This window comes from Elgaria multicarinata, chromosome 4 (genome assembly GCF_023053635.1).
Source record: "Elgaria multicarinata webbii isolate HBS135686 ecotype San Diego chromosome 4, rElgMul1.1.pri, whole genome shotgun sequence".
Classification (NCBI taxonomy): domain Eukaryota; kingdom Metazoa; phylum Chordata; class Lepidosauria; order Squamata; family Anguidae; genus Elgaria; species Elgaria multicarinata.
The window spans coordinates 30,759,853-30,777,975 of NC_086174.1; the positions used below are offsets into that span (position 1 = coordinate 30,759,853).

General features: G+C 44.5%; 1 protein-coding gene across 1 annotated transcript in view; it reads right to left on the minus strand.

The window, feature by feature from the left end:
- KCNH1 (potassium voltage-gated channel subfamily H member 1) overlaps positions 1-18,123 on the minus strand; it is a 284,996-nt gene that overhangs the window by 248,590 nt on the left and 18,283 nt on the right. Inside the window, exons 2-3 of the mRNA XM_063125565.1 lie at positions 7,075-7,198; positions 4,667-4,773 (exon numbers count right to left, since the gene is read on the minus strand). Coding sequence (XP_062981635.1) covers positions 4,667-4,773; positions 7,075-7,198 — 231 coding nt within the window. The remainder of the gene's footprint in view (positions 1-4,666; positions 4,774-7,074; positions 7,199-18,123) is intronic.

Genomic DNA, 18,123 nt, shown 5'->3' on the forward strand with positions numbered 1-18,123 from the left:
CAACAGAAAGGTTTGGCGGAGCTGCGCTAGCACTATTTGAATTTGCAGAATGCCATCATTGGATACTGCCCATCATGTGAAACTTCCAGTGGTGTGAATATTACTGGACTGGGGAAAAGGAATCCAAAGGATCTCTGTGAGTCTGCCGACACTCCTGGCCTTTTCTAGAGACTGGGATTGACCACTTTGTGCTGCAGGACTGCCCCAAGCACAAGCCTGTCTTGGAAGTTGCAGCACCTTAGGCTGTACTGTAATAGGCAGCAAGGGAACGAGCCAAAGATGAATAAAAGATGACAAACAAGGCAACGAGTACAGCACAGAGGCATCACTTGGTCCTTGCAAACACACATTAAACCTTTGAAAACTGACAAGTGACCAAGGGCCTTGCTAGACCTGCCGGATAAACCGGCAGGGAGGTGGGCGACGGCGCACTAGAGGTAGTGCGTGCTGTCGCCGGCTTCTAGACGTCAACACGCAACGGGGCAAGGGGAAGCCTCGTCGCGTGCTCCAGGTTTTCGGCCCTTAAAGGGCCATATGCGCCGGAGAAGGTAAGTGCTTTTTTTAAAAAAATAAAGGGTCCCCACTCCCCCTGACCCTGATTCCCACACACACACACACAATTCCTGATGACCCCCTGCCCGCTCGCTCACCCGTTCTCCCCCCATGCCTGATGCCCTGTCCCCCACTCTTCATCTCCCACCCCCTTGCCATGCCCGATGCCCGCTCTTCTCCCCCCCTCTCCTGCCTGGTCCGGCCTTCCCCCGCAGCCCCTATATCCCCCCCCGGGATCCCCCCCCAGCCTGATGGGCACAGCGCTCATATGAGCGCTGTGCCCAGTCCGTGGCTTCTCGCGGCTACTCGTAAGCGAGCAGCCGCAAAAAGCCATGGACCCTGCTAGACGTTTCGCAGCCCTGGCCTCAGGCCGGGGCTGCGGAAAAACCCGGCCATAAGCGAATTCGCTTATGCTGGTTTAAGGGAGATTTTATCGCGGCCTGACCCCAGATTCCCCTGTGCGTCATCTGGATGCACAGGAGGGAAACCGGGCCTCACACCACGCTAACGCCTTGTCTAGCAACGGCCAAATAGGCGACCAGATTGCTAAGGACTCTTCTACACCAAGCAAGATATTTCACTATGAAAGTAGTATATAAAAGGCAGGAGACACACTGCTGCTTTATAGCAGTATTGAAATGCACTGACAACTGTTGGGACCCATTAACACATACTGCTACCATACCACTTTCATGGTGTTATATCCTGCTTGGCGAAGATGTGTTATGGGTCCCAACAGTTGTCAGTGCACTTCAATACTGCTATAAAGCAATAGTGTGGCTCCTGCCTTTTATATACCACTTTCATAGTGGAATATCCTGCTTGGTGTAGATGAGCCCTTAGTTTTACAGTCAGTGTCACGTGTGAAGGGAGTTTGACTCCTCTCATGGCCACATCGCAGCTGGCCCTTGACAGCAATCTCTAGGGGCAAGCCAAGGTCTAGTGATGCTGGACAGTCGAGGTATATTCACTCTCTCCTGCCCCTTCACGGCCTTTTAGGCTTGTCATCTGTGTTCCGAAGAATGCTGGGATTTCATGGAAACTTTGCGGGAGGTTTCTTTGATCAGAAGATTAATAAGGGCGGAAAAGCTTCTCTGAAAGTCATTTTGCCTACTGTGAGTATTCTTCCCCTGAAACAGCCTTTCCCAACCTGATGTCATCCAGATGTGTTCCACATCTGGAGGGCACCAGGCTGGGAAGGCTGCCCTAAACGATGCTGGGCATATGTTTAGGGCATACGAAAAGGTGTGTGTGTGCTCTCAGCTCAGAAAGGGAAACAAGGGGCTCATCTATGCCAGGCAGGATATTCCACTATGAAAGTGGTATGAAAGCGATATATAAAAGGCAGGAGCCACACTACTGTTTTATAGTGGTAATGAAGTGTACTGACAACTGGTGGGGCCCATGACACATCACCAAGCAGGGTATAACACTATGAAAGTGGTATGAAAGCGGTATATGGTATGTGTCAATGGGCCCCAACAGTTGTCAGTGCACTTCAATACCACTATAAAGCAGTAGTGTGGCTCCTGCATTTTATATACCACTTTCATACCACTTTCATAGAGGAATATCTGCTTGGTGTAGATGAGCCCAAGAAGATCTAATAGGCTTGGATATAGAGCTTCTCATGAACCAGCTGTATTTCCTTGCATTAAATTTAAGAGATACACGATCAGTGCTCATGATGCCTTTTCTGGCAAAAAGCAAGATCAGGGCTTCAGGACCAGGAAGGACTGTAACCTTCTCCCTATGCCAAGCCCCCGAGGCTGCTAGCTGTTGAATGGAAAACATGAGTACCTGTTAGTAATAGTATCTTCAGCGGGGTGATTTGTACTAGGAAATTGGCATGGGGGGGGGGGCTGGTTAACCCTCTCTTTCCTGTGACCCCAAGCCAAAGACATTTTGCAAAAGAAGAAATTGTTGGGAGATCCGATCCTGGATCTGCCACATCACACGAAGTCTGGCTGTAAGAACATGCCTTAGAATCATCCTCAACACAACAGAGTTCCCCAACATGCAACTCAGATTCGCACGTCACAATAATCCAGAATGTTTTTACATTGTGAATGATTCCTCCCACTGCAAGTGGCATAGCTAAACAAACCTTCCATCCTTGGCTTGGCAGAATTCCATGCAAACCAGGAACTCCAGCTTGTTCCTAACCTAACAAGCCAGAGAAATAATCCACAGTTTGTTCATTCACAATAACCCAGAATTTATACATTTTAAATAATCTGACTTATTGTGACATACAAACCAGGCCAAATGGGGAAAGGGCTGCATGAATGTAAAAAAAAAAGTGGGGGTGGAGCATTGTTTTAGGCCATAAGGAACATTCTGTGTAAAGCCTTAATCGTACTATATAGCAATTTATGTTCCACATGGTTTGCAAGTTAAATTTAATGATGTGGAAGTGGGGAGGAGATGAGATATCATCCTGAAAGTTTCCCACTATAATCGGAATATGCTGTTTCTGCACATTATGGGTGTAAGGAAAACCCAAAAACATTGCAGGGGGAGGATTTGGAGAGGGGAAAAATGATGGTGGGTGCTTAATTTATTACCCGTATCCTATTTCTCTCTGCCCGCCCACCCCCAAGCCCTGCCTGCCCCTGCAACAGCTTTCCAAATATGTGTTTGGAGAAGCCAAACACACCTTTGGAATTCCTGGGGAGGCATAGAGTGGCTGAGGAGGGGGGGCAAACTGGAGCTGAAAAGCAAAATGGGGAAAGGGCTGGACAGCAACTTCTTCCCCACTCTAAAGTGTCCGTCCCCAAACAACCTGTCATTGTTCTTTTTTAAAAAAGTCTGTTTTATCACATGCATTTGACAGGAATCAGAGTCGGGTTGGCTCCTGGTTAGAGGACTCCACCTGGCAAAGCCCTCTCCATAGGGTGGCCAATTCTGTACGCATTCTGTACGCATCACCAAAAAGAAGATGACAACCCTAATTTGCACAACGTTTGCAGATGCTAATTTATAGGTGTAGATTCTAACTTAGGAATAACGATTATAATTTAAATAGAAATATAACACGTTGCAGTTTAGTGAGGAAGACTGACCAGCTAATTCTTGTGCCTGTTCAGTAGACTGAACAGAATCAAGTGCTAATTCTGGATGGCAACTTCAGGGACCCTGATAAGAACATAAGAAGAGCCCTGCTGGATCAGACCAAGGGTCCACCTAGTCCAGCACTCTGTTCACACAGTGGCCAACCAGTTTTTGACCAGGCACCCACAAGCAGGACATGGTGGCACAACACCCTCCAAGCCATGTTCCCCAGCAACTGGTGTACGTACTTACTGATAGTGGATGAAGCATATAGCCATTAGGACTACTAGCCATTGATGATAGCCCTCTCCTACAGGAATTTGGGTGGCAAACCACACCGCTGAAATTCATCAGCAAAATACCACTTTTCCCCTTTGCTTAGTAAATACTAATGATGTTGCTTTAGAGCATTGGATACTGACGATGGTTTTTATCTCCTGCACTTCCTCTGTTTTCCCTGATGTTTCTTTATTGTTATTTAGATATTTATACAATTGACCCATGGTATATTTTATTTCCAGGTATATACCTTTTGTGTAATAATTGAGTTTTGTTTCAATTGGACCCTGAGAGACTTGAGATGCTTCTGCGTTAGCCATCTGCTTGAGATTCCCGAAACAAGTGGTTCTGAATCATCCTGGCTCTGATTGGCTAAAGGGCAGAGTTTGTGGTTCTGATTGGCTAATGGGCAGAATTTCCTATTGTGGGTCACACATGCAGGCCTCACGCATAGGGATATAAGACCGTGGCCAAAGGGATTCCTGTAAGAGCTCTGGTATTAAAACTCTGTAGGAAAGCAATTTCCTACAGCTACCACTTCTGATTATCACTGACAGTATATTATCAGTGATGATCCTATTACTGTGTGCCAAGTAAACTTCTAATTCTCACAATTCACTCCAACTGGAAACCTATTAACAACCAGGAAAGGAATATCTCTAGTGCCATTCCCGTAACGGTGGTGATGTCTTTGGGTTTAAAACACCTCTCATGATTTGCTTGCCTCCTCATTGGCGTATTTCAACCCCACACGTTGGACGATGTGAAACGTGAAACTTACTGTTCTTCTTGTACATCAAGATTTCAAAGGAGTTCATTTCGTAGTTCTCAAACGTTTGTCGAACCTTATCGATCGTGTCTTTGTCCGTCAGCTCTCCATACATAAAACTGCAAGGAAATGGAAATATGTTCAGAAGTGAAGGCAAGAGGAGAAACACACATGTTTCACGTAGCCGTAATGGCCTGCTTAACAGTTCTTGGAGTACTATTTATGTGTGTATTTATTTACTGCATTTTTATACCACCCAGTAGCCGAAGCTCTCTGGGCAGTTTACAAAGATTAAAACCATTCAAAGTATAAAACAGACAGGATAAAAGCATAATATAAAATACAATGTAAAAACACAGCCGGTATCAAATCAAGCAGCAATGCAGAAATGAATGCAGATTTAAAATACAAATTTAAAACAGCAAAGTTAAAATTGCTACACTGTTAAAACGCTGAGAAAATAAAGAGGTCTTCACCTGGCATCTAAAAGAGTATAGTGTATTCTAATTAAAATTCACCTGCCTAGAGAATAGGGCTTGTTTGTTGACTAGAATTATTTCCCTGGAGAAAACATTCTTGTTTGAAACGTGTCAGTATTGTGGATTTTCTAATAAATATTGGTTCACAGTGCTATTGTCTTCCCTTTGCTGTGCCATTTCTGTGTGTGCACGTCCGTGTGCAAGCTCCTGGGAATTTTAGCATTAAGACAGGAGACATACAAGGTGGGAATCATGTGCCTCATCATGCATAGCACCAGATCAGACCTTTGTCAGAACAGGCCCAAGTTTCAAAGTACATAGGAGAGGCAGGATGGTGTAGTGGTTAGAGTGTTGGACTTAGACTTGGGAGACCTGGGTTCTAGCGCCATGCAGCCATGAAGCTCACTGGGTGACATTGGGCTAGTCACTGACTCTCAGCCCAACCTACCTCAAAGGGTTGTTGTTGTGAGGATAAAATGGAGAGGGGGAGAACCGTATAAGCCACCTTGGGTTCTTTGCAAGAGGAAAAAGTCAGAATTTAAATGTAAATAATGGATACTGTTGTTTTTATACTGTTGTTTTTATGTTTTTGATGTGTGTTTTTAAAATTTTGTATACTTTTTAACGTTTACCATTTTTACTGTTGTAAACTGCCCAGGGAGCTTCGGCTGTGGGGTGGTATATAAATGAAATAAATAAATATAGTAGTAGTAGTAGTAGTAGTAGTAGTAGTAACAACAACAACAACATGGTGCAATGCGATAGTATTCATTTTTTCGGGCTCTGGGCCCACTCTTAAACACTAATTCAACACAAGGCCCCTTTTAACTTTTATATATTATTTCTCTCTGTTTGGCTCCTTCTTTGTGTCTGCCATCACACTCTCTTTCTCCTCCTCTTCTCTTCCCCCTCTTAAAAACACACAAACAAAAATGAAATGACTTGGTGCCACTGTTTCAGTTACGACGTGAAAAGAGTAGGTAACGGGCCACTGGTTGAAGACCAATAGTGAAGTGCCGGTGTAGGCAAACCCTCCAGAAGTTTTGGACTACAGCTCTCATCAGCCCCAACCCATGGTCAGGGATTATGGGAGCTGTAGTCCAAAGCATCTAAAGGGCACCAGTTGCCTACCTCTGGTGTAGTAGGTACAGCAGTTTTCCCCAGCATAGTACCCTCCAGATGTTTTGGACTTCAACTCCCATCAGCCCCAGCCAGCACAACCAGTGGTTAGGAATCTTGGGAGTTTTGACCCAAAACATCAGCATTTGACTTTTAAACACCCCCTGAAAACATACCATTTCACACAAGCTTTCCCTGGATTTTAACTTAGTTGGTTTTATATTACTTTTTTTTTAACTCTTAACATTTTAAATTTATCTATACTTTTTGTACTTTATGGTTTTAATTGTGCACTGCCCAAAGAGCCTTAGCTGTTCGTCAGTATAGAAATGTTATAAACAAACAAACAAACAAACAAGGCAGGGTGTCCATCCCAGCTAAGCCCTGGGAAGCCTTGGGTGAGTTAGTACCTCTCCAACTAACCTACATCACTAGTTTGTGGCGAGTATAAAATTGGAAAAGCTCATACACATGCTGCCTAAGCTTCTTGGAAGGAGGGGGGGGCGGATACAGAAACGCCACTGCCACACTGATCTTGCACGTCCCCAGTCTGCTGTTTAAGACTGTGAGGAATTGGTACCCAACCCGGGGGCTTTGCTGGTGTCAGACGTGACGAGTCCACACACTCGACACTCAAACAACTCTCCCTCTGGAAGCAATCCTAGTCTCTCAGCTACAGACTGCATCAGCTGCTGTTCCAGCCTGGCGAAGATTCAACTGAAAAAAGGGGATGAACAAATGATGATGATGATGATTTTGCTGGAGCCAAAACACGGCAACATTACAAGTTATTTAAAAGAAAGTAAATCTGCACTGAAATACCTGCAGGTGCTGCTTTTTTGCATAACTTCTGCTCTGTGATATCCTGAGAGCTTGCAAAATCCATCATTGCTGTATACAATAGGCCAATCCACTATTTGGGCATTACCCAGGACAAAATTGGTATCTGTTTGAAAGAACACATCTGTTAGACACACACACACACGTAAGTTTCGTGGCACATTAATGGGTTGTACAATTGACACACACCCCTCCCCACCAACACATGCACACAGAATGCACTCTTATGCTGTGGTGGGCAACTTATCACCCTCCAGGTGATTTTGGACTGTGGCACCCATCAGCCCTGGCCAGCCTAGCCAATGGTGAGGACTGATGGGAGTTGTAGTCCAATAACATCTGTAAGGCCACAAGTTGCCTACCCGCAGTCCTACGGGCTCTCCCCCATTCAAGATAGGGCCAAAGTAGACCTGACATTAATTACATTCATTCAGTTTACATGGATGTTTTGAGTAGCAGTAGAACTAAAGAGGGTGTGGAAGAAGACTTTAACCCTTTCCTGTCTTGATGAAACTCCTCCCCCACCAGCTGCTATTTGCAATGTTCATTAAACTAAACAGTAGGGACAGGCCTCCCATGATGTCGGATAAATTTCCCACCTCAGGTGGCAGGCTGGGGGAGCATCAAATGGCTTACTTCCCCTGTTCTGACAGGAGGGCCCAACCACTGCTTCCAGTGGGTGCTCCAGAGAGACCTACTAGCTGCTCTTCCATGTGGTATTTGCCACAGCAGGAGAGCTAGGTCAGTGGGGTCGGCAGGACGCTTCAAAGTTGCCACACGCACGTCTGCCTGGAAGCCCTACAACAGGTTCTTCTCAGTGGGAGAGCAAGGCCTGTGGGGGTCTCTGGAGCAGCCAATCAGAAATACTAGTGGGTGCTTTGGCTGGGCCCCATTGGTCCCGTTCTCCCAATGTGGCAAATGTAGCAGTGAGAGAATGGTTGGAGGGCTTTTCGGAGCAGCTGGCTGCCCTCTGTTTCGCTCAGAGCAAAACAGAGGATGGGCAGCTGCTCTCCCTCTGGCTCGCACTGAGAACCCTCTCAGCATGAGCCAGTGGGTGGGCAGGCTCTCTGTACAGGCAATGTCCTTGGACACCCCCTCCCACCATGCCTGGCGCTGAAGAAGGACCCCTCGGAGCCATGCATTTGGGTCTTGCTGCCTCTCTGAAGAGTCACATCAGCTGCTTTCTCCAGCCAACATGGCTCTCAGAGAGCAGGCAGTTGGTGCACTGGGGTGGGATGGAGACAGCATGGGGGTAGGGGGGCGGTACACACCATCAGCTGCAGCACACAGTGGTGGCACGGGTGCATTCTGCCACCTCAGGCAAAAGGAAAGCTTGTACCAGCACTGCTGAATAGAGAGTGTTTCCTTATAGCAACCTGATTAGTGGCCCTTCTGTGGTGTTGATGTGACGTTTCATAGGTTAGTGGCATAATCTTCTCATTAAAAGTAGATTTTTAAAAAGAAGAAAAATGCAAAGTGAACCATGGCTGGTCATCAAGGGAAGGCTTCCTGGAACAATGATGTTTTCAGTAGGCAAGGAAAGGATTACAACGTTGGTGCCTGCCTGACCTCCAGAGGCAGGGAATTCCATAGAACTGGGGCTACCACGCTGAAGGCTCTTCCCCTGGTGGACTCCAATTGGAGGATGGGTCTATGTGGAACCACAAAGAGCATGCTCTTGGATGACCGCAGTGACCAGGCAGGTCGATAGAGGAGAAGGCGCTCTCTCCAGCATCCTAGTCCCAAGTTGTTTAGGGCTTTGTACACAAGTACAAGAACCTTAAACCTGGCCTGGCAAATAAGCAACCAGACTATGAGCTATGTGGAGAGCAGTAGCCTTAACTATGGCTTGCAAACCCTTCATCATTCCACATAATGTATAAGTAGGGTTTCTGAAATGCTTTCTTCTCCTCACTGTCAGGGGGCAGGAAGCCTTTTGTGATTTTCTGCTCCTTTCCAGCTATTTTAATAGTTTGGGAACCAGCTGTACTATTCCACATTTTCATGCCGATAACAGGATACTGATCTGTGCCAAAGCCCAAACTGGTCCACATATGCTTTGCTGCGAGCTCAATCCCAATCAACAAACAAATTCACCAAATGTTGAAGGGACACCACACAGTTTTTTGCTAAAAAGCCATATCGTCAAAGATAATTCTATCATTTTCTGAAAAAATTATCAAGGAGGCAATCTTTACTTCTGGACAGAAGGAAATCAAGAAAAGCTGGTTTCTTCGGATTGGTCAAGAGTATAATAGATCACTACAAGAGGGTGTGAAATTGCTCTTAAAGAGCAGGACAAGATTTCCCCTCAAATACATTCCCCACCTATAGCCTACCAGAAATCTTGGCAAAGAATTTCTGAGCAGAAGGAAAAATTGTATGATGCATAAAGGATTGGGTTTTTTAAAAAAATCTTATTACTGTAGATTTTCAGGTTATCCCTTTGATGGGAGAGAATGTTTTCTGATAGCCGAAAGCAATCACTGCTCCAACAGGACCATCAGTGCAATTTCAACTTTCTGTTGAGCAGGTAGTAAATTCTTTGTAGCTATGCTTATACAAACATCTGAACTTAAACACATCCAACAATTTTGGCTCATGAAATTGTTGGCCATGTCTTCACTATTGGACTATAGGCACACTGTGCAGTTCTTGTCTTTCTAAGTCAATGGGCTGCCAAGACTTTTCCATTTGCATATATTTAGTATCACAGGAATACAGGAAGCTGCCTTATCGACCTAGCTCAGTATTCTACACTGACTGGCCACAGTTCTCTGAGGTATCAGACAGGGCTAAGAACATAAGGGGAGCCCTGCTGGATCAGACCGTGGGTCCATCTAGTCCAGTATTCTGATCACACAGTGGCCAAACAGCTTCCCACAGAAAACTCACAAGCAGGACATAAGTGCATTAGTACCTCCCATCCATGTTCCCCAGCAACTGGTGTACATAGGCATACTGCCTCTGATACATCCCCAATAATGTTTAGATAGAAACCGCGCCAGCTATCAGTGCTGATGCTGCACCCCCCTCCACAAATCCCTTCAGTGATGCAGTGCACATATAACAGCCCAACATCTCCCATCCATCCTGTCTACACAGGAAGAGACAAGAGGCAGTATCCAATGGGGCACTGCGCTCCCTGCCAATTCCATTGCAGTCCCTGCCAACTCCTCTCCACAAGTAAGTCCCACCGCTTGCACAACGGAGATTTAGCACCTGCAGGAGCAGCCAGAAATGAGTGGAAATGCTCATTTCTGGAACAGAGCAGGTCAGCGAAGCTCACGTTAAGGGAGCTCCACTGACCTGTCCTGATCCAGAAACCAGTGTTTCTGCTCATTTCGAGGCTTCCTACAGGGAGCATTAAGTCTCCATCGCGCAAGCGGTGAAACCTGCTTCTACAATGGAATCAGCAGGAGAGGCCACTTGTTCAACAAGGGATACTGCCCAGAAAGTCCATGCATGCTCCAGATTCTGAGCAGTTTCAGGAAGAGTTTGCGCTAGTGTGGGGGCAGCTCAGTCATTTAAGACCCTGAACTTAATGATCTTACAGGGGAAGGGGAGAGTTTAGAGAGCCTGTACGTTATTACGTCAGTTGTGAAGCACACAACCAACTCTTATTTTCTCCTGACCCCTGCTGTCATTTTATTGTAGAATTATTGTTGTGTTGTTTACATTTGTATATCATCCCATAGTCAAAGCTCTCTGGGCAACTTACATAAGAAAGTGTTATATAGTGTGTGTGCATGTGTGTAAAGAAAACTTAATGTCACGAGGATCTCTAAGCATGTACATACCCATCTGCCAGCCCCAGACTATTATTTTTTTAAATATATATATATATATATATATGAAAAATGGATGCTGCAGTGAGCAGCCTCAGCCCAGGCGGGCCCAGGAATGCTGTAGCCAAGTCTTCTTCCTTTTTTGTTGCTGCTCCCATCCATGGCTCTCTAACTAGCCATTGGGGGGCACTTTGACCATGAAGTACTGCCCTAGCTTCCCACATTGTCCACAAAGATGGTACACTTGAAAACTACTGGCCTGGGCAGATGGACAGGGATCCCACAGCAAGTGCAAAGAATCCGAACCACGTCAAGAGTGGCTTAAAATGTTTATGGCAACAATGATACAAGCATGTCGTTTGTACACAGTTCTACAGAGCTTCTCCTCCAACTCTGTATTTATTAAAGAAATTAAAGAGCCACCCACATTGAGCCTCATGAAACTTTTATTGCCGTTACTAGCAGTTTCACCAAGTGAAAGACACAAATAAGAAAAGCTTAAACACTTGCTCCTATAAAAGTCCTTCTCTCCCACCATTAGGAAAACTCCCCCCCCCCAATGAAAAGCTTTTGTCATGCAACGAGCGTGTGGGATTCAATCAAACACATCATGCCGTGATGTACATCCACCGGCCGATTGCATTTACAGCAAGAAAAGTATCTTTACACTCCCTTTGGAGAGAAATATGGCGACAATATAACAGCAGAACATTTTAACTACTTTGTTTCTCACAACCTGTCTTAAATCCCCTGGCTCTTGCTTAGCTTTTTGAGGCCTGTTCCAGAAACAATAAAGAATGTTAGCATTTACAACAATTAATTAAGTCAAGTCGTTTCTCCTCATGGCTGGAGATTATATTCCTATTAACTCTGCACCGTGTATCGCGAAGATAGATAACAAAAACTGGGCTATTGAAAAAGGCAACACAAAAATGAGTACAAAACTTCAAACTGTGCTCTTTCCTAATATTAAATTCCATGTTACTTTGGCCTATTGGTCTTAGGTTGATCACAGTATCCAGCTCAGAACATCCAAGCACAGACAGATTGAAGGACAATCGTGCCCAGTGCTGAACCACTGTCTGCAGGCTCATTTCTCAGAACATAATTTCAGATTTGGGGAGTATGGATAAGAGGGGGTGGTTTCAGTACTGGGAGGGCATTGTTTAGAAAAGTCCTAAGTCTTGCTTCTAGATACATTCAAAGATAAAGTGTGAAAGTTCTGTAACGTGAACCGCCTACCACACACATACCAGCATATTTTTCTATCCTAATTCTGAAATTCCATTTCTGAAATTACATTGTGGCCCACACAGGAAGCCAGTCTACATAGCCAATTTAGTGTGAAGGGAGAGCATCACCATGGCTAGACGAGGGGGTAGTAGTGCGACAATCTCACGATTTTATGATCACGAGATCATCACCCTAGTCTACACGTGGTGCGCGACATCGTGGCCGCCATTTTGGTGTTTTTTTAAAGGGAAATGAGCACAGGAGCACTCAAACGCAAGGTAAGTTTTTTTTTAAAAAAAACACCTTGCCCTACAGGATTGACATATAGGCTTGTATGAAGGCTGGAAATTTTCCATGCAATTTTCTGTTAACAACAGAACTTATATACAAGAATAGTTGTGATTCACGAAACAATTTTTCAAAGAATGTAACTTAGTTTCTGGGTGTTGTTCCTCTTTCCTCTTTTCTATTTTAACTTGTTTATTTTGAATTGTTATAACTCCCTGTCCGAAACGTTGAGCACCTTTGGATAAAAATTAAAAACTTTTTATACGAATTCTCCAAGCACCAGAGCTTGTCTCTTTCGCGCCCGTGTTTTAAAGAAGGCCAGCAAATCACTCTTCAGGATGCTGTTTGTTCTACTGTAACACATTGGGCATGGCTAGAGGAGTGTTTATCCCAGGGATCGCCCTGGGATCATCCCTGTGGGTCCACATGATGCACAGGGGATCCCGAGGGCAGGGAGGGAAGATCCCTCCCTTTCCCCAGGATAACGGGCACCACTTTTATCCTGACTTTTCCCCGTGGTCTCAGGATGATCCCAAGACTGTGGGAGGTGTGGGCCACCATCCCAATTTTGTCCTAGCTCCTCACGAGTAACCATGAGCAGTGGGGAACCGGGCATGGGGCACAGAGCTCCTCAGGATTTCCATGCCCATCAGGGATATGTTTGGGGAGTGGGAGGTTTGTTTTTTAACATTCCTTTTTCGTTGGAGCGCTCCTGCGTTCACTTTCAATAAAAAAAATGACGGGCGCCACATCCTCTTCCTCCCAGGACGTTGCGCGCCGCATGTAGACTGAGGGGGAGGATCTTGCAATCAGCATTTCACGAGATCCTCCCCCTCCCCGGTCTAGACATGCCCATTGTTTCTAATTGGTTCCATCAAATCTCACAAGGTCTGGACAATAAGTAGATTACAAACACAGGGAAATGAGTTTCCAGAAATGCCCTCAAGCACCGTCTGAGTTGCAGTCCAACACATTTCTCAATTCACAAGAGGCAATAGCCAGGACTTTGGGTCCCACCATTGCCCAAGTTAGCTGAGGGTGTGGACTAGAAGCCACTGAAAGTTTGCTTGCCGCTACGCTTGGCCTCCCTGTGCTTTGTCTGCTCTACTGGATTTAGAAGGATGTTGATCTAATCCAGCAAGGCAATTCTTATATTGCTATAAAACTGATTAATGAAAGCAAAACCAAAGCCTATGCGGGCAATATTTCTTAGAGCATTCATACTCTGAAGAAAAAACAAGATAATTCCACACATACGTACTATTTATTTTTCTGGGCACAGATGGCTTCTGGCGAAAATAGTCCACTTAGTATCAACACTTTTTTTTTTCCTTTTTATCTTGGTGAAGTGTACGATGAGACTAATCAGGCCCTCAAGAAGTGACAACACTGCTGAAAAGGGAGCAGCTGTTGCAGAGGTATCAATATGGCAGAGGAAGGTTCCATTCCATTTTCTCACCCACACTTCTCTACTGAGATCAATGGATGGAAAGGGATGGGAGAGGTCATTACTGAGAGCCAGTAGCCTTTGATCATATTTCTTGATGGTAAAACACCTTGGAGGAGATTGATTTTTAAAGGCCCCTTTTCAAATAAAATGTTTGGCCACACTGTGATAATAATGAAAATGAGTGAGCATTGGAAGATGCTACTACAACGAATCCTGGTAGCCTCTATTATTATAATTATTTTTGGACCCGTTCAGAAGACACCTTAAACCATGGCTTTAACCATGATGGTTAAGCCAGAAAGCCAAGCCGTGTTCAGAAGACAACTTAAACAATAGCTTTAATCACATAAATAAGGCTTTTTGCTTTATTCATCATGGTTAAAGCCATGGTTTAAGGTGTCTTCTGAACACAGCTCAGGTTTCTGGCTTAACCACCATGGTTAGAGCCATGGTTTAAGGTGTCTTCTGAACGGGGCCATTATTTAATAGATTAAATTCTATAGCACAAGATTTAGATACATCTGAGCATGTCAATATCAGTAAAAAAATACCCGTGTTGATTGACCCAACATAAAATTGCCACTGTAAACATGCTGAGTTGGTAAAATCCAGAGAATTGAACTTTCTTTCAAAAAAATTAAATGCTTTTCTCAACATTTGAAATACAATGTATTTGTAATCTAAACCCCTCCTCTGTCCCGACTTTTCCCACTTGGCTAAGGTCCATGATCCAGGTGTCACGGTCTTACTAGCACTCTGTAGGTACAGGTATTGGGTTAAGTATTCAAACCCTTTAACCATGGGTTTTTCTGACAATTATTCAAGAATAAAAACAGAGTGTCTCACCTGAGGAACAGTGAAAACAAATTGACTGTAAATGGAAGTCTGGGATGAATAAACTTAGAACTAGGAATCTCCAGACCTAATCCCATTCCCACCTGGATAAGCCCTTTTGTCCTCCTGCCCATTTCTGTAGTAGTACATTTCAAAATGCAGATACTCATCATGACTGTCCCCCACAGCCACACCCCCAAGGAGAGTCCAAAAATGTGTTGGTCCATATCAATAAACCAGTTCAAGCCATTTTCATCTACCTCAAGAGCAGGTCTTTTGTCGAGGTCATAGGTCTTAATTGCCCATCCAAACACAAGCCCCGCCAAAATACTTTGTATTACAACAAACAATATATTGTTCAGGGAAAATTCATTTTGGCCTAGCTGCTGTGACGATTGCAACAGTGGAGGCTGGTGGCTCCCATGCCGCACCTTGGAGAGCTCTTTTAGAGTTCTGACTGGACCTGACTGAAACCCAGAGCAGATTCAGTGGCATGGTCCCTGCTAATAAAAAAACTGCCAATATTGCGTCTCTGTGAACCCTGGCCCCACTGCACCACTACTCCAGCCCCTTCTCTCTCCTAAAAGTCAACGAACCAAATCCCTACCAGTAGCCCCATGGATATTCCAGACCCCCTTTAACTCCCTCCTCCAAATTATCCTAATATTATACATTCCATGCAATTTCGACTGCCCCCCACAGCCCACTCCAAACATAACACATGGTTAATTTCCTAGGTATATATATCTGAGGAGAAACCAGAGACCTCAAACCTTATAAAATCAAACATTTGGCTATGGCTGTAGCTTTGTGTACCCGGCCTTCCTTTCTTCTCAGTCTGTTATCCGGATATTAACTCTTGATGGGCAACTTTCAGCAGCTCTCCCTTCTTCTAATGGTTCTTTATCTTTAAACTTGACTTGGACTAGACAGCATTTCAAATACAGCATGGCTTTAAAACACAGGACTGTCTTTTGACAGCTCTTCAAACAGAAAACTGTCATCGGTAAAGTAGGACACCTGGCCACATCAAGTGGTGAGGGGTGGCCAGGAGTTAACTGGGGCTTCATTTTGAGTCAACGTAGAAGAGGCAGTCAAAAAGACTTGAAGTTAATTCATTACATTTTCATAGGGTGACCATATGAAAAGGAGGACAGGGCTCCTATATCTTTAACAGTTGTATTGAAAAGGAAATTTCAGCAGATGTCATTTGTATATATGGGGAACCTGGTGAAATTTCCTCTTCCTCAAAACAGTTAAAGCTTCAGGTGCCCTACTCTCTTTTAAATCTGGTCACTCTAGTATAGCTTCTGCAGTTTTAACAGCTGTGATAAAGAAGGAATTTCACCAGGTTCCCCATATATACAAATGACACCTGCTGGAATTTCCATCTCTATGCAACTGTTAAAGATACAGGGGCCCTGTCCTCCTTTTCATATGCTCACCCTACTTTTACTGAATACCCACGTCCAATATTTGTGTTGTACCGAAGCAAGGTGCACTGTCCCTTATGTACAGATCACCCTCCACCTTCCCCCTCTTCCCTTGGACTGGGTGAAACCCTGAAGTAGACCCATGTTAAGGGACCTACCAGGGAGCTGTATAAAATAGCAATAAACCTGTTCTGCTCCCCAGACCTGCATAAAGCCTCCTTCAAGGAATCATGGTTCAACAGATAACACAATCCTGTCTGCACATTTCCCCCTTGTATCTCTTGTCAGTAAAAAAAGACTGGAAGTTTACTTTTTTCAAAAATGAAAGCTGAATGTTCTGAGAAGGAAGAGTTTCCTCTGGGGGCCAGGTCCAATGCCTGTGGACCTGAGTGACAACAGTGTTTTCTGCCGCTTTGACTAAGCAAGTTGTTTTGTGGGAGAGAGATGAGGACAAGGAGGCTTGATTCCCTCCTGACAGATGGTTCATCAGGAAGTAGAACTGTGGCGGACTGGGGATCACTACGACACCCTCAGTCTGACTTAGGGTGACCCTATGGAAAGGAGGACAGGGCTCCTGTATCTTTAACAGTTGAATCGAAAGGGGAATTTCAGCAGGTGTCATTTGCATGCAGGAAGCACCTGGTGAAATTCCTTCTTCATTGCAACAGCTAAAGCTGCAGGATCTATAATAGAGTGACCAGATACAAAAGAGGACAGGGCTCCTGCAGCTTTAACTGTTGTGATGAATAGAGAATTTCATCAGGTGCTGCATGCATTTCAACACCTGCCGAAATCCCCTTTTTGATGCAACTGTTAAAGATACAGGAGCCATGTCCTCCTTTTCATATGGTCACCCCACTTAGTCTCTCACAGGCTTAGTCTCTCATGGTGAGGTTTTTTCTTGGCTGCAAGGGGTGGGGGCAGGGTGGCAATGAGAGGCAAGGAAGAGTGAGCCAATGTATCTATACTGGGGAAGATGAGGAGGAGGCAGAGAGTTGGGAGGAGGCACTAGCTGTTGAAGCAGACATGAACATTGCAGCCGAACGCTTGGGCTAATCAGGTGACACAAACAGAGGCAGAATATAGGAGCCAGTCTACAATATTAAGCAGAATGAGATGATAAACTGAAGTCCTGGATTGAACTACAGCCATTTCGCACAAGGGATGGAGGGATCTGTCAATTTTGCTTTCACCTGCATTCAGATTTGTGAAATTGAAAATTCTTTTTGTTCCTAATATGAAAAAAATGGGTGAATTTTGGCAAATGTTTGTCAACAATGACCTGAAATGAAATTTTCACCCATCCGCACTGGCCCAATTCAATGGACATGGTTATTTCCAGCATGGAGAAAACCATGTTGTACCTGCCTGCTATGTAGCAATTGAAGATAAGGGTAGAAAGAAGAGGTAGCAACTCTAATCCAGCATTAACAAGTTTACATGCACAGGGATCCAAACCCAAGCTTTTAAGCATGGAACACTTAAAAGCCTTCAGCCTGGATGAATGAATCTCGGTGAGTTTCAGTTTCTCCCAAATTCATTTTTTAAAAAACAAAACAAAAACCAAGTTCTTTTAGTCTCAAATCCAGAGAAACATGAACAGTCTGGAAAATTCTTATCAAACACAAACTAAAATTAAATTCTCACCCATCCCTACTTCAGACTGAATTGGGGATGTCATGTTTTTAATGTATCTTAAAATCTACAAGAAGAACAACCACATCTCTCATCTTGACTCTGCTTGAACAAATCTATGTGTATTCAGCAGTTCCCAAAGACTGTCACAATTCCACTCCAATGCTGGTTATTTTTATATTATTATAGTAACTATTTCACCATAATCCCCAGATATTTAACAGTAATGTCCTGAAGTTGCAGGCGTTTAGAAATGGGAGGACCAAGTGACGACCACAGAGACCCCCTGCAAATGCCACAAAATAATCACCACATCTCAAGAGAGTTTGGAGCATTATAGCAAGTTGGTTCTTATGTCCACCGGTTCCGT